A 12,973-nucleotide genomic window follows, 5' to 3' on the forward strand; every position below is an offset into this window, starting at 1 on the left:
GCCTCCTCGTAGTGAAAGGGAGGGATATATGGATTTTAACTTGGGACAGTCACCAGATGGTTGTCTTTGCATTAAATGAGAAGCATCAACTCAGAGCGTGGGATCTGAAAAAGAGGCTTTCTAGTTATAGTTTATTTGAGAGTGTAGCAAGTAGTGAATGGAAGTTGAAGGAGGTTGTGAGTTTCAAGAAGTTAGGCGTCATTAACTACAAGGCCACCGGTCATTATCCCTACACTATACGTCTGAACAAATATCCTACTCTGATGGCGTTTCATCCTGCCAATTCAAAACTTCTGTATCTTCGTCTGGGAGGCAGAGTGTTTTGCTTTGATTTTGACACTAGAATATTGGAACCAATTCAGTATCCTGGAACTGTCCTGACATGCGTTAGACAAATTCCTTACTTCCAAGCCCCCTTCTTTGCCTTCCCACTCTTTCTATTTAATCTCCCTCCCTCAAATGCCATACAATTTGCATTACTTTTATTTTATGAGCTTGTTCCCCGTTTGGGACCTAAACGACCTTTAAATAATAAATAATTATTTCATGTCTTCATTTTCCTTTCAACCTCAAATCCTTATGTATGTCTGCGCGTATATATATTCCTGAGAGTTAAGCAGATGCACGCGCTCATAACATGCCAATAAACTTTTAACCTCCCTTTGGGTGCAAAGCTCTTGGAATCATCAGCATACTATAGAACACATTGCACACAAGCACAGGAAACACAGCCCAGCTACAATAACTAGTGTATGGGCGTAACATATACAAAAGCAAACCAGCTAAGCTACAATAACAACTAGTGTATAGGCGTAACATATACAAAAGCAAACCAGCTCAGCTACAACAACAATTAGTGTATAGGCTTAAGATGTACAAAAGCATTCGTAGACTCCTCTGTCAATATTCCAGATTCTTGATGCTGCAACAACAACAATATAGTTAATTATATACCCACACTTGGTATTACACATTGTTCAAAAAAAAAAAATAAGAAGAAACTACCTAAATCATTTTTTCTTTAAATGTGCCCGGGGACATGTTTCATGGAACATATATTCTTGTTATACGGTATAAAGCGCAGCCTGTAAGAAATTTTTTTAAAAAATAATAACAAAATTATGTTAAAAGTAAAACAAGTGTTGTGTGTGCGGTGTTGTTGTGAATGCAAGGATAAGAAAAAAATAGCAACGAGTATTTTCGATTCTAAAAATGATAAAATGGACACATTTATTCACCCGACTCTTAACCCACTGATGACATGGCTTCTCTCTCTGTTTCTTGATCCAACAAATTCTATCTCCATATTTCTCACTGTGTCTGCAACTCTCTCTCTGGTGCTCTTTCTCATTGGTTCACCTCCCTATTTCTCTCTGTGTTTGCAACTCTCTCTCTTGTGCTCTCTCTCTCTCATTGGTTCACCTCCCTATTTCTCTCTGTTTGTAACTCTCTCTCTTTCTCATCGGGAACAATTTCCCTTACACACATCCAAACCTCCACGGCCAACAGCTTCATCCGTTCCTAAATCCTAACCCTGCAATGTTAGGTAATTTTTCTTCCGTTTTTGCTTCTGGTAGTTAGATAGATCATTAAATCTAATGTATATCAAGAGTACAATAATGCAAAGATGCAATCTGATGTCTATACAACAAACATACACAATTTGATGTAAAGTTTTATTGCAAGACTCATTCGATTCATCTTAAAGAATCTAAAAGACTTACATAGCCTTGTGTGGGTTGTTCATTTTCATGCCCATACCAGCATCTGGCTCCATATGGGCAGACCTCCATAGTATCCTTGCACGGCCTAGTTTTGTACAAGGACCTATGGGGTCTAGGGCCAGCAGCCACTCAGCCTCGCCACTAATGAAAGTGGTTGGGCGCACAGGTGGTGCAAAACTGTTACCTTGCAAGTCAAACCATCAGGACATCCTTCAAGTCTGCAAAGCCTTGTTTTAAAATACCAGCACCCTGTAGAGAGAAATCAAGGCAGTTCAACTTAAGTACTCAAAAACATAGAAAACCTTAACTACTTAACTACAACTAGATTCCAATGATGAAACTGAACTTCAAATTGGTTAAGCATAAAGCCAATGAAAAGAAAAGAAAAGAAAAGGGAAAGCATAAAGTCAACTCTAAGAAAGTCAATTCTGAGGGCAACAACATAAAAAGAGACTCACTCTACAACAACACCAACAAAGCACTGGCAGTGGGATTAAAATCCCTTCTATTGAACACTCTATAGGCTTTGGTTCTAGTTGAATATCCAAAAAAAATCCCTTCATCGGATTTTGCAGCAAATTTTCCCAAGTGATCTTAATCATTGAAAATAAAGCATTCGAATCAAAACACTTTACAGTACCCAATGTTGGGTTTCTTTTCCAAAGTTCAGTCGTCATCACTAGAGTCAACGTTGACATCAACATCCTCATAACGTTGATATTAACATCCTCATCTAGAATCGTCATCTAGAATCACGTAATCCTTTTGCATAGAAATACATTTGATTAAGATAAACTAAAAAGAGACTTCCTATCATAATTGGTCATTTTAATACCAACATCACTACTACAACGGTAAGGGGATTTATATAATTCAATTAGCTAGGCAAAAAAGGCATACCTGTTTTCTTTTTCCCTATTCCACCCATTCCCCATCAACTCTCTTCTTTCAGAAAAGAGACCTATATTATTAGGACAAAAGAGTAAAAGTTTTTAAAGCATTAATAAACTTGTAAAACATATATTCTGAAATTGAAAAGTAAACTTCGAAGTGTTTAATTCCCATTAACAAATTGTTCGAACATCACATCATAACAATATTATATATATGCATGTAGAAACAAAAACAAAAAATCAGTATTTAAAACATGAATAAATAAACGTAACCAATAGCTAAAAATGCCAATTAAAATTTTAGAAAAAATTAGAGTTTGTTACCTGATGACTGAGGAGGCATGTTTCTTGAACCTTGTCCTTGCTAAATGTTAAGGCCCGATGCTAACCCTAAAAATAAGAAAACACTCAAGTTATGAGAAAAAAATTTCACAATCTCACTTGTAACAATTAAAACACCACCATGTAAGTACTGTATGTATCATGTATCAACCCAACCAAACTATGCTTTCAGTCAAAATGTTGGACACCTATCGGTAGAATGTGATTAGCACATATTATACTCAGCTCTTATGTTAAATTAAACCAATAACAAAATACAATGTATCAGTTTAGGAATTATCTTCAAAATTAACAAATAAATATCCTGATATTCTGCATTCTAATATCAAAAGAAAATCAAAAACCAAAATTTGAAAATAAAAACATGGCCGAAAGATTGAATATACCATTTGTGCATTACACAGATTGTATTTCTATGTAAAACAAACCATCCAGGATTTCTCAATGGGGTGGGCTAAATCAAAATATATCAACCAAAATCAACTGTTGTTTAATTCAATTTTAGTTAACTAACAATGTTTCTTTAGACAATCGACTAATTAAGGCATAGAAAATCCTATTTGGGTAATTAAAAAAAAAAATTACCAATTTATTTCTGAACAATTCACCACTCAGTACCCCCATCTCTTCTTTTGACCAATTTAGTAATCCTATTTGAGAATCTACTAGTGGAAGCAGAATGTGAGGTAGTTCATGGCAAGCCCCTTCCAACACTATGAAATTCACTCAAAAGCATGTTTTTGTACGTATTTTAATTTTCAAGAAGTAACTTTAGAGCTTTACCCTATTAAGTACTTTGCTTGTCAAAGTTCTTGTAATGATTTTTTTTTTAGTTCTGGAAAGATTTCCATCTTCAAAAAGATTGGCATGTTGATAAAAATTGTTTCAGATTCAATCTCTGCAGATTTCTAATCCAATTCAGAATTTTCTTTTTCTTTTTTCATGCCCAGATTCAAATTTTCTTGTAAGACATAGTTGACAAAAAAAAAAAAGGAAGAAAAAGTTATAGAAATAAGAAATATATATTTGTTTTGCTGAAATAAAATGTAGATTACGGTGATTACCTCAAAATGCAATGCAAATTTTGTTACTTTATATTGTAAAAGAAAAAAAATATTATTTTAAAAAGATCATAATAAACTTCACCAAATAGGATTTAGTTTGCAAAACAAGAATTACAGACCTTGATTAGTTGATTTAGAAAAAAAAATTAAAACAAAACCCATACATACAAGTTAGCAGTTGCAGGGAGAGAGAGACGGGGGGGCAAGCTTGAGAGTTGAGAGACAGCGGCTGAAGCTTGCGAAGGGCGAACCCGAACTGGAACAGCGGGCGATGGAAACGGAAAGATATGGGTTTTGATTTTTTGAACAATCTGGAGTGATGCCGATATGGGTTTTCAACTTTTGATTATTGCTGACAGACAGATAAACTTAAATATATGGGTTTTGAACTTCTGCCCTATAAATTTTGAGGCCCTAGGCGACCACCTTTGTCGCCTTGGGTCAGGGCCGGCCCAGTACATACCACATGTAACAAACAGATCGAAGAGAGAAAATGCGAAAATGGAGTTGTGATTATGCAATAAAATCATATAAAAAAAAAAAATGAACTAAAGGCATCCAAGAAGAGATACTTACCAGTTGAACGTGATGATGGAGAGAGATAGCAAATGAATGGTTGAACAAGTTAACCACACAAATTTGAGTCTTGTCTCCTGATCAGAAGGTGATAAAAAGAGAGTTTGGAGAGGACAATTTTAGAGAGAGAGAGAGAGGAGAAAGGGTTTTGTTGATGGATTTGACTCCCAAGTTTTAGAGAGAGAGAGAAAGAAAGATATACAAGAGAGATGGAGACGAGACAGAGAGAGAGAGAGAGAGAGAGAGAGGGGGGGGGGGGGGGTGAGAAATGGAGGAAATGAGAGAGATCTAGTCTGAAAGTTGAGAAATGGTTGTATTTTAAAGTAGGATGAAAGGTTAAACTGGTCTTTTCACCCAATCAATTTTAAAATTGACTGGTCAAGAAGCATGTGATTTTCTGATGCCACTACATTTTTTACTTTTCAGTAAAAGAAAAAGAGAGGGCCATTTTGTACTTTTAGAGAGAGAGAAAAAAAAGATTGAAAGGGTCGGTGGAAGAGAGAATGGCAAATGTGCATACATATATATATATATATAGAGAGAGATGAAATTGGGGCTGGGACCATTGTAAGGCTATGCTATCAGTAAAATAAACGAATCTGTGTATAGGCTGTGTGTGTGAGAAAAGAGCTCCCTCTCACTTTGCAGTTCGCATGAACCAGTACATCTCTCGCTGCTCATAGTCTAGAGAGAGAGAGAGAGAAAGATGAAGTGAGAGAGAGGTGTCAATAAATGGAAGGTGAGGCGTCAGACTTTTGACGTAGAGACTAGAAGGTTGTGTGGCCGGTAACACAATATTAATTTGATATTGTGCAGGAGGAGATTCCTGTGTACTGTCAAAATTGATTTGATATAGGCAAATCTGAAGCTATTCTCTGGAGTAGTATATATCACGCGCTATCCGGGGGAGTGGTGTGCTATTTATTTATTTAATATATTTTTAACCACGTTGAACTTGGCGCGTGACATACCCAAAATCAATATTTAAATTGTGGGACAAAGCTATCAGTCTTCAGAGTGGGGTCAGTTTTGGGTGTAGTAGATCAACAAGTTTAAAATTCAAAAAGAGTTTGTACAGTGGATAAATCTGGCCCAATGACCTGTCCATCAACTTTATAAATTGACCGGTCAATTGATGATGGATGCATCTGATTTTCTGAAGAAACAATAGCATTTTTTATTGTTTTAGTAAAAGTAAATATAACTTCGATATTTTTTAAGATTAAAATTATGAGACTCCCTTTAATTTATTTTAAATTTTGATCATAAAATTTTAACATTATCCCTTTTAAAAGTAATCATACTATTCTAATATTCATATCTGACTAAAAAATTATATTATAAAATAATAAATTTAACCTTATTATTTCACATTAAATTAAAAATTAAAATTATTTTTAAAAATTATAAAAATATCAGTGTAATGATATTCTGATTTGGTGTTTTCAATCTCACAGAGTATAATAATTTATTATCAATATTTTTTTTGACAAAGGCTGAAATGATTTGTCTTAAAAATATTTTGTTTTTATGTGACCAATCTTTCATGGGCCTATAAATTTTGAGCCTCATAAATTTTGAGGCCCTAGGCGCCCGCCTTTGTTGCCATGGGTTAAGGCCGGCCCTGGGTTTATTTGATTTAGATCTTTACTTTAATATGATGGTTGAGTTGACTTGGACTTTATTGGTGAGCTAATTCTATTAATAAATTTTTTTTTTTATTGAACTAAAATTAATATAATAATTTTTGTTTTAGGTGGGCTGAAATCCATCAGAACCTATCCCTACATTGCAAAAACTGATACCTTGCAATTTCGATGGAAAACACACAGCCGGGTCTTAAAAATCCAGCAAAGAAATCAAGGCTGGTCAGCTTTAAGTACCCAGAAAATTCCAAATCCCCAATAAGAATAAAAAAGAAAAGGGAAAGCATAAAGGCCAATTGATAAAAGAAAGAGAGTTTCGAGGACAACAACGTATGAAAATTCTCAGACGCATTTCATAAATGCAGTGAATGAAAGCAGTAAATGCACTAATGGTAATGATAATTTAGTAATAAAAGACAATACTGAAAGAAAAAAAAATCTTCCTTCACATATGGCATATACTTCGGTAAAATTCACTAGTTCAACTTGTGACTTAACATAAATCACCATTGAAAGATCTTCCTGTTGTGTTATGTGCTGTTTCGTTATGATCATCATGGGTACCATTTTTTTTATTGAAAATTTGATTCCAAATTATGTGCTGAATAAAATTGCAGAATGAGAACAGATCCTTGTGAAAATTGGGAACATTGCCTCCGGAACTGGTCACATGTTAAAAGAATTTTTTTGAAAGTGTTTCTATAAAACTCTATCACATGTTACTTTTTTGTTTTTAAAAAGAATTTTTATTACATATTTATATTTTTTTTCTTTAATTAAATTTAATATTATAATATTAAAGAGTTTTATATTGCTAATAAGTAAGTTAATAATTATAAAAATTTACCTTTCTTCTCTAAATAGCAATTTATATTAATAATAATATGTATTAAAAAGTACAAAAAGTTTCAATCTGAATTTCATATTCTCCAATGACGTACCTTTTTTCTACCCATTATTAACATTGTTTTCTCAGTAGACTCTTACGTCCAATATAATCCTACATATATTCCCTATTATTAAAAATAAAATTATTTTCCCGACAGACTTTTACGTATTTATTTATTAACCTTCTCCCACCTTGTTCTACTCTCCCGATCTCTCCCTCCACCATCTCTCCTGGTCTACAGTATTTTATATATATATATATATATATATATATATATATATATATATTTATCTTATACTTTTGGACTTAGAACTGCTTTTTTTGTTGTATGCAAAATTGAGAAAAATAATATCTTAATTGTGATTTTAGTTTTTGGAGGTGTTTACGGTTATGTATATGTCCCTTCATGTAAAAAATATATATCATTAATAAAAAATATAAGATTTTTTTTTTTTTTTTTTTGAATCTAATTAAATATCTAGGTTTTTTCCAGTTTGAATCCTTGTGCATGTCATGTTTTTTTACAACATCTCTAAGTTGTTTTAGTTTTTTTTTTTAATAGATCATATCATTAGTAATGTATAGTTTTTCTTGCATGTTTGAAAATTTTGATTGGGTATTGCAATTACTGTGTATATTATACTGATGATGAATTTTTTTTTTTTTTTTTTTTCTGATGGAATAAGTTTCATACAATTTAGGATTTTGATTAAGTTACCACCAAACAACGGGAAAATGCTTTATTATTTTTTTCTCGTGGAATTTGATGGAATATGTTTTGTCCAATTTAAATTTTTTTATTAAGTTCTTTTTTAAAAAAATAAATAAATAAACTTCTTTCTTCTATGTGTTTGAGTATTATTCTATTCATTTTACTAATTTTGTCATTTTTTTTGAGGTTTAGATTTAAAGAATTTTTTAATTTTTTCTTCTATTCTATTTGAGTATGATTTTATTGATTTTACCTTTGACCTTATTTTTTGATTTTTTTTTCTTGTGAAATTTGATGTATTAAGTTTTGTCCAATTTAAGTTATTTGATTAAGTTCTTTTTCATTTTTCTTTTTTGCACTCTTTCCTCTATTCTCTTTCAGTATTATTCTATTAATTTTAATTTTGCCACTATTTTTTTAAAATTTTTTTTCCTTTTGGAATTTGATGAAATAGGCCTTTTTCATCCCATTTAAGGTTTTTGAGTATGATTCCTTTGAATTTACCTTATTTGTTATGTTTAGGTTTCTTTCCCTTGTGAAATTTGATGTAATAAGTTTTGTCTAATTTAACTTCTTCTTCTTCTTCTTCTTTTTAATTCTTTCTTCTATTATATTTGAGTACAAATCTATTTATTTTGTCTTTGTTGTTTATTTTTTTTTCCTTCTAAAATTTGATGGAATATGTTTTGTCCAATTTAAAATTTTTGTTTAAATTATTTACTTTAATTTGGGTTTTGTTGGGAAAAAAGTTTTGTTGTTCAATTGCTTGAATATTGCCTTTTAGTTTTGTTCAAAATATAATACCCATGTCCCATAATGTGCTTTTTGTCAACACACAATACTTGCCTATTCATCGGTAAGTAGGAAACTTATACTCACCATGTAACAAGTGTTCTTATATTTAAAATAATAAAAAATAAATAATTTGATAGCTATCCGGGTTAAACCCAAATGAATACAAATCAAATTATAATTCTCTCTTCTCCCTCTTTCTCACGCTTTTATCACGTGGAAGTCTTAACCTCATCCGTTTTGTCCCTCTCCCTCTCCCCTTCTCTTCTCTCGCGCTCAAATTTTTACTTTGAGAAATTGTTGTTTTATTATTGGCAGGAATCTATGAGGTTGGTCTTTTGTAATTTGATTGTTCTTGTTTTTAATTAGTATCACCTTCTTAGTCATGGGTACAAATGTTGTTGTTTTTTTTTTTTTTTTTGAACAAAGGGAAATTGGTGATTAGACGTTGAATTCAAGAGTGTCCAGATCGATGTAAAATGCAATGTTTTGTAGCTAGATTTATTTACCGAAGTTGATTAAGCTGATTAATTAGAATTTGATTTGGATTTATTTGGGTTTAACCCGGATAGCTATCAAGTTATTATTATTATTTTATTATTTTAAATATAAAGACACTTGTCAGTTTAACGTTGGACCACATATATGGTGAATATAAGTTTCTTACTTACGGGTGAGTAGAAAAATATTGCTCTTTGTTAACACCAATCTTTCTCATTGTTCTCTCCGGATTTTAAGGAGTTGAGTTATATTAAGGTAATATTTACTTCAACTTTCCAAAAACAAAAACAAAAAACAATAATTAGCAAGTCTCATTGTTTTTTTTTTTTTTGAACTACTTCGATCATTAAACCACATAGGAGCTTTAATTTGAGCTTTAATTTGGAATTAATGCAAAGTTAACATGTATATTTTTCTCTAATTAGTTTTTATTATGTGTTTTAACATAGCATTGTATATTTTCCACCAATGAACTACAAACTTTTATTTTTATTTAATTTTGAATCCTTTTTATCTTGTGTTAGGTAAGTATGTGCACACCTTTCACAATATTTCACAAAATTGTCGTTGCTCAACCCTTCACCTCTCCTTTTTGAAGCATGCAGTGGTTGATTTTCATGCAAAAATAAAAATTGTATCGTTAAGCCAATGTTTTGTCATTTTCAATAACACCATTTATTAGTATATAGTTTAAATTTTGGGTCGGTAGTAAATTTTCTTTCCATTACACTTAGTATTTCAATTAAATTTAGTACTAAATTTGGTGTGCCGTGGTATGAGTGGAATTGGGCACATTGTATATTATATTTAATATTTAGAGAATAATATGTATCCATATAAAATATTTGTTTATGAGGGTATAAATATAAGGGAAAATTACATATAAATGGAGTCAAAGTTCCATATTTACTTAGAGGCTGAGTCAAAGTTCCATATTTCTCTAAAATGGATTGCTGAGGTGGCACATGATTTTTTACTGTTTATAAATTGTAGTGCCTAAAATACCTTTCCGCGAAGGTACTACTTTTTCTTCGAAGGTACTACTTTTTTGAACTGAAGGTACTACTTTTTGACGTCCAGGTACCATATTTTTTAAACACCCGCGAAAGTACTACTTTTTCTCCGAAGGTACTACTTTTTTGAAATGAAGGTACTACTTTTTTAAACTGAAGGTACTACTTTTTTGTTAGGAAAGGGCATTTTAGGCACCACAATTTTCTAAACAGTAAAAAACCATGTGCCACCTCAGCAATCCATTTTAGAGAAATATGGAACTTTGACTCAGTCTCTAAGTAAATATGGAACTTTGACTCCATTTATATGTAATTTTCCCTAAATATAATATGGAGAGAAATAAGTGATAATGTGTGTAGAGAAATATATTTTTTAAATGAGGTATATTAATAAAATAAATATGTAAAATATAAAGCAATAATTTAGGAAAACAAAAATAAGGAAACACATATAAAATATAGGAAAAATTACAGATAGATAGAATTACTACATGGATTAAAACCGGAAAGAAAGCAAAATACATATATATGATTTGAATATTAACAGTATTTAATAGTTCAAGATTTTTTCACGATAAATATTAAATTCCAAGTGAAAAAAAGGATTTTTACCTGACTAAAAGTTAATTTGGGTACATCATAAGTAGGGTAAAAAGAGAATTTTTAATCTAATTAGCAATAGTTTTCCTACTATTATTAGGATTGTCACACTGCTTATATTTGGCCCCTTGCGTTTAGTTTTCTCTCTCCAAAAGCGGAGCACTACAAAAGCTGCCCTCTTCTTCCCCCTTCTCTACCATCTAAAGTCCAAATCAATCCCACTGGGAGTAGCTCATTCGGATAAGCGAAACACAACCTATAGTTCTCTTTTGATCGGGCCTTTTTAGGTTCAGGTAAATTATAATTACGATTATTTCAAATCCAATTTCAGTGGGATCTGATTATTTTTTGTTTTTTCTTCTTTTTAAATTTGGATTTTTTTTATTTTTTTTATATAGTGTAATTTAATTTGTTGATGGCTCGTGAGCAATTTATTATTTATTTGAGCAAATTGCACCTGAGAATCCGAATCCGTTCTGTTACAATGTTGGGTTTGATAAACCGAGAAGCTCCATATTATTTTGGCATTCGCTTAATTTATCCTATTTGATTTTATTCAGAATTTTTCTTATTTTTGTGTGTTTGATTTTAATTACTTTTTCTTTACTTATTGATATCCTTTTTGCACGTCTCTTAGCTCCTTGATTTCCAGAATAATGAACCAGTGCTGCTTAAGCAGTGTGGAAGTTGTGTCATACTGCGATGACCTTGTCACCGAGATTTTGCTTCGATTGCCTCTAGACTCCGTCTTCAAGTTCAAGTGTGTATCGAAGACATGGAACCGATTGATGTCTGATCCTATTTTTCGTGCCAAATACATATCCCGAGCGAAGAATTCCCTTCTCCCATTGCTGGGATTCTTTCGGGTTACTGTCGACCAACAAGATCGGACAACACCAAAGCTCTCATTTCTACCAAATTGTAAAGAAAGGAAATTTACAAACTTGGATTGCATTGAAAACTATGGCCTTACCCAAGGTTCTCCTCAAGGCCTAATGCTATGCTGGTCGCAGCAAAAGAGGTCCCGAATTTACAATGACTACGTTTGGGAACCCGTCAGAAACCAATGGTTCCCTATTCCTGAAGAACCAAAGAAGGGAAATGATTTTGAGGATTGGCATTTCTCAGATGGGTTGTATTGTGAAGAATGTAGCAAAGATGGTGTGGTGCATTTCAAAGTAATTCGAGCTATGCTACACAGAGCCTCACACCACATATTAACAATAAAAAGTTTCTCTTCTCGTACAGGCAATTGGACCCAATCATTTCTCACTTCTCCATCTGAATTTTCACTTGGGCATCAGCGTTACAAGGGTCGATCAGTAGGTGGGATCTTCTACTGGAAAGTTTGTGGTCATTTCGCTGCTTATCATCCCGAAAATGAAAATCGCATGTGGCTGATAAAATTGCCTCATCGTAGTGAAAGGGAGGGATATATGGATTTTATCTTGGGACAGTCACCGGATGGTTGTCTCCGGTTTGCCTTAAATGAGAAGCATCAATTCAGAATGTGGGATCTGAAAAAGAGGCTTTCTAGTTATAGTTTATTTGAGAGTGTAGCAAGTAGTGAATGGAAGTTGAAGGAGGTTGTGAGTTTCAAGAAGTTTCGCCTCATTAACTATAAGGCCACCGGTCATGATCCCTACACTGTACGTCTGAACAAATATCCTACTTTGATGGCGTTTCATCCTGCCAATTCAAAACTTGTGTATCTTCGTCTGGGAGGCAGAGTGTTTTGCTATGATTTTGACACTAGAATATTGGAACCAATTCAGTATCCTGGAATTGTCTTGATATACGATGGACTAATTCCTTACTTCCAACCTCCTTGGCTCCCTTCTTTGCCTTCCCGTTCTGTTTCTATTTAACCTCCCTCCCTCAAATGCCATACAATTTGTATTACTTTAATTTTATGAGCTTGTTCCCAGTTTGGGGCCTTTCTTTCAATAATAATTATTATTTCATGTCTTCATTTTTCTTTTAACCTCAAATCCTTATGTGAGGCACTGGACTAAAATTTTTATGTATGTATTTATGTGTGTGCGTATATATATTCCCGAGAGTTGAGCAAAATGCACGCACTCGCGAGGCTCAATCTTTTAACCTCCCTTTGGGTGGGAAGTTCTTCGAATCATCAGCTTACTAGCAATTCAAAGAAGAAGTGTAATGTTGTGTTAATCAGCTCAAGATTAAAAATAGCTCCACAAAAGTGTTGGCTATA

At 32.7% G+C, this 12,973-nt stretch overlaps 1 protein-coding gene and 1 long non-coding RNA gene across 3 annotated transcripts; one reads left to right on the forward strand and one right to left on the reverse strand.

Moving 5' to 3' along the window:
- Positions 1-706: 706 nt before the first annotated feature.
- On the reverse strand, positions 707-4,844 carry LOC132307363 (uncharacterized). 2 transcript variants are annotated; one of them, XR_009482217.1, is made up of 6 exons: positions 4,600-4,844; positions 2,942-3,007; positions 2,625-2,685; positions 1,725-1,973; positions 1,006-1,085; positions 707-922 (listed from the first exon to the last, which is right to left on the reverse strand). It is a non-coding gene; the product is annotated as an uncharacterized LOC132307363 (long non-coding RNA). The 2 variants fall into 2 exon arrangements; XR_009482218.1 differs by lacking the exon at positions 2,625-2,685.
- A 6,051-nt stretch (positions 4,845-10,895) lies between these two features.
- On the forward strand, positions 10,896-12,724 carry LOC132307360 (F-box protein At5g03970-like). The gene is made up of 2 exons (XM_059805088.1): positions 10,896-11,045; positions 11,390-12,724. Exon 2 carries the CDS (start codon positions 11,409-11,411, stop codon positions 12,618-12,620), a length of 1,212 nt encoding a protein of 403 aa, XP_059661071.1. The 5' UTR covers positions 10,896-11,045; positions 11,390-11,408; the 3' UTR covers positions 12,621-12,724.
- Positions 12,725-12,973: the final 249 nt, after the last annotated feature.

Source organism: Cornus florida, unplaced genomic scaffold (genome assembly GCF_030987335.1).
Source record: "Cornus florida cultivar Cherokee Brave unplaced genomic scaffold, ASM3098733v1 CherokeeBrave_3.0.0_Hap2_Chr05, whole genome shotgun sequence".
Lineage (NCBI taxonomy): Eukaryota > Viridiplantae > Streptophyta > Magnoliopsida > Cornales > Cornaceae > Cornus > Cornus florida.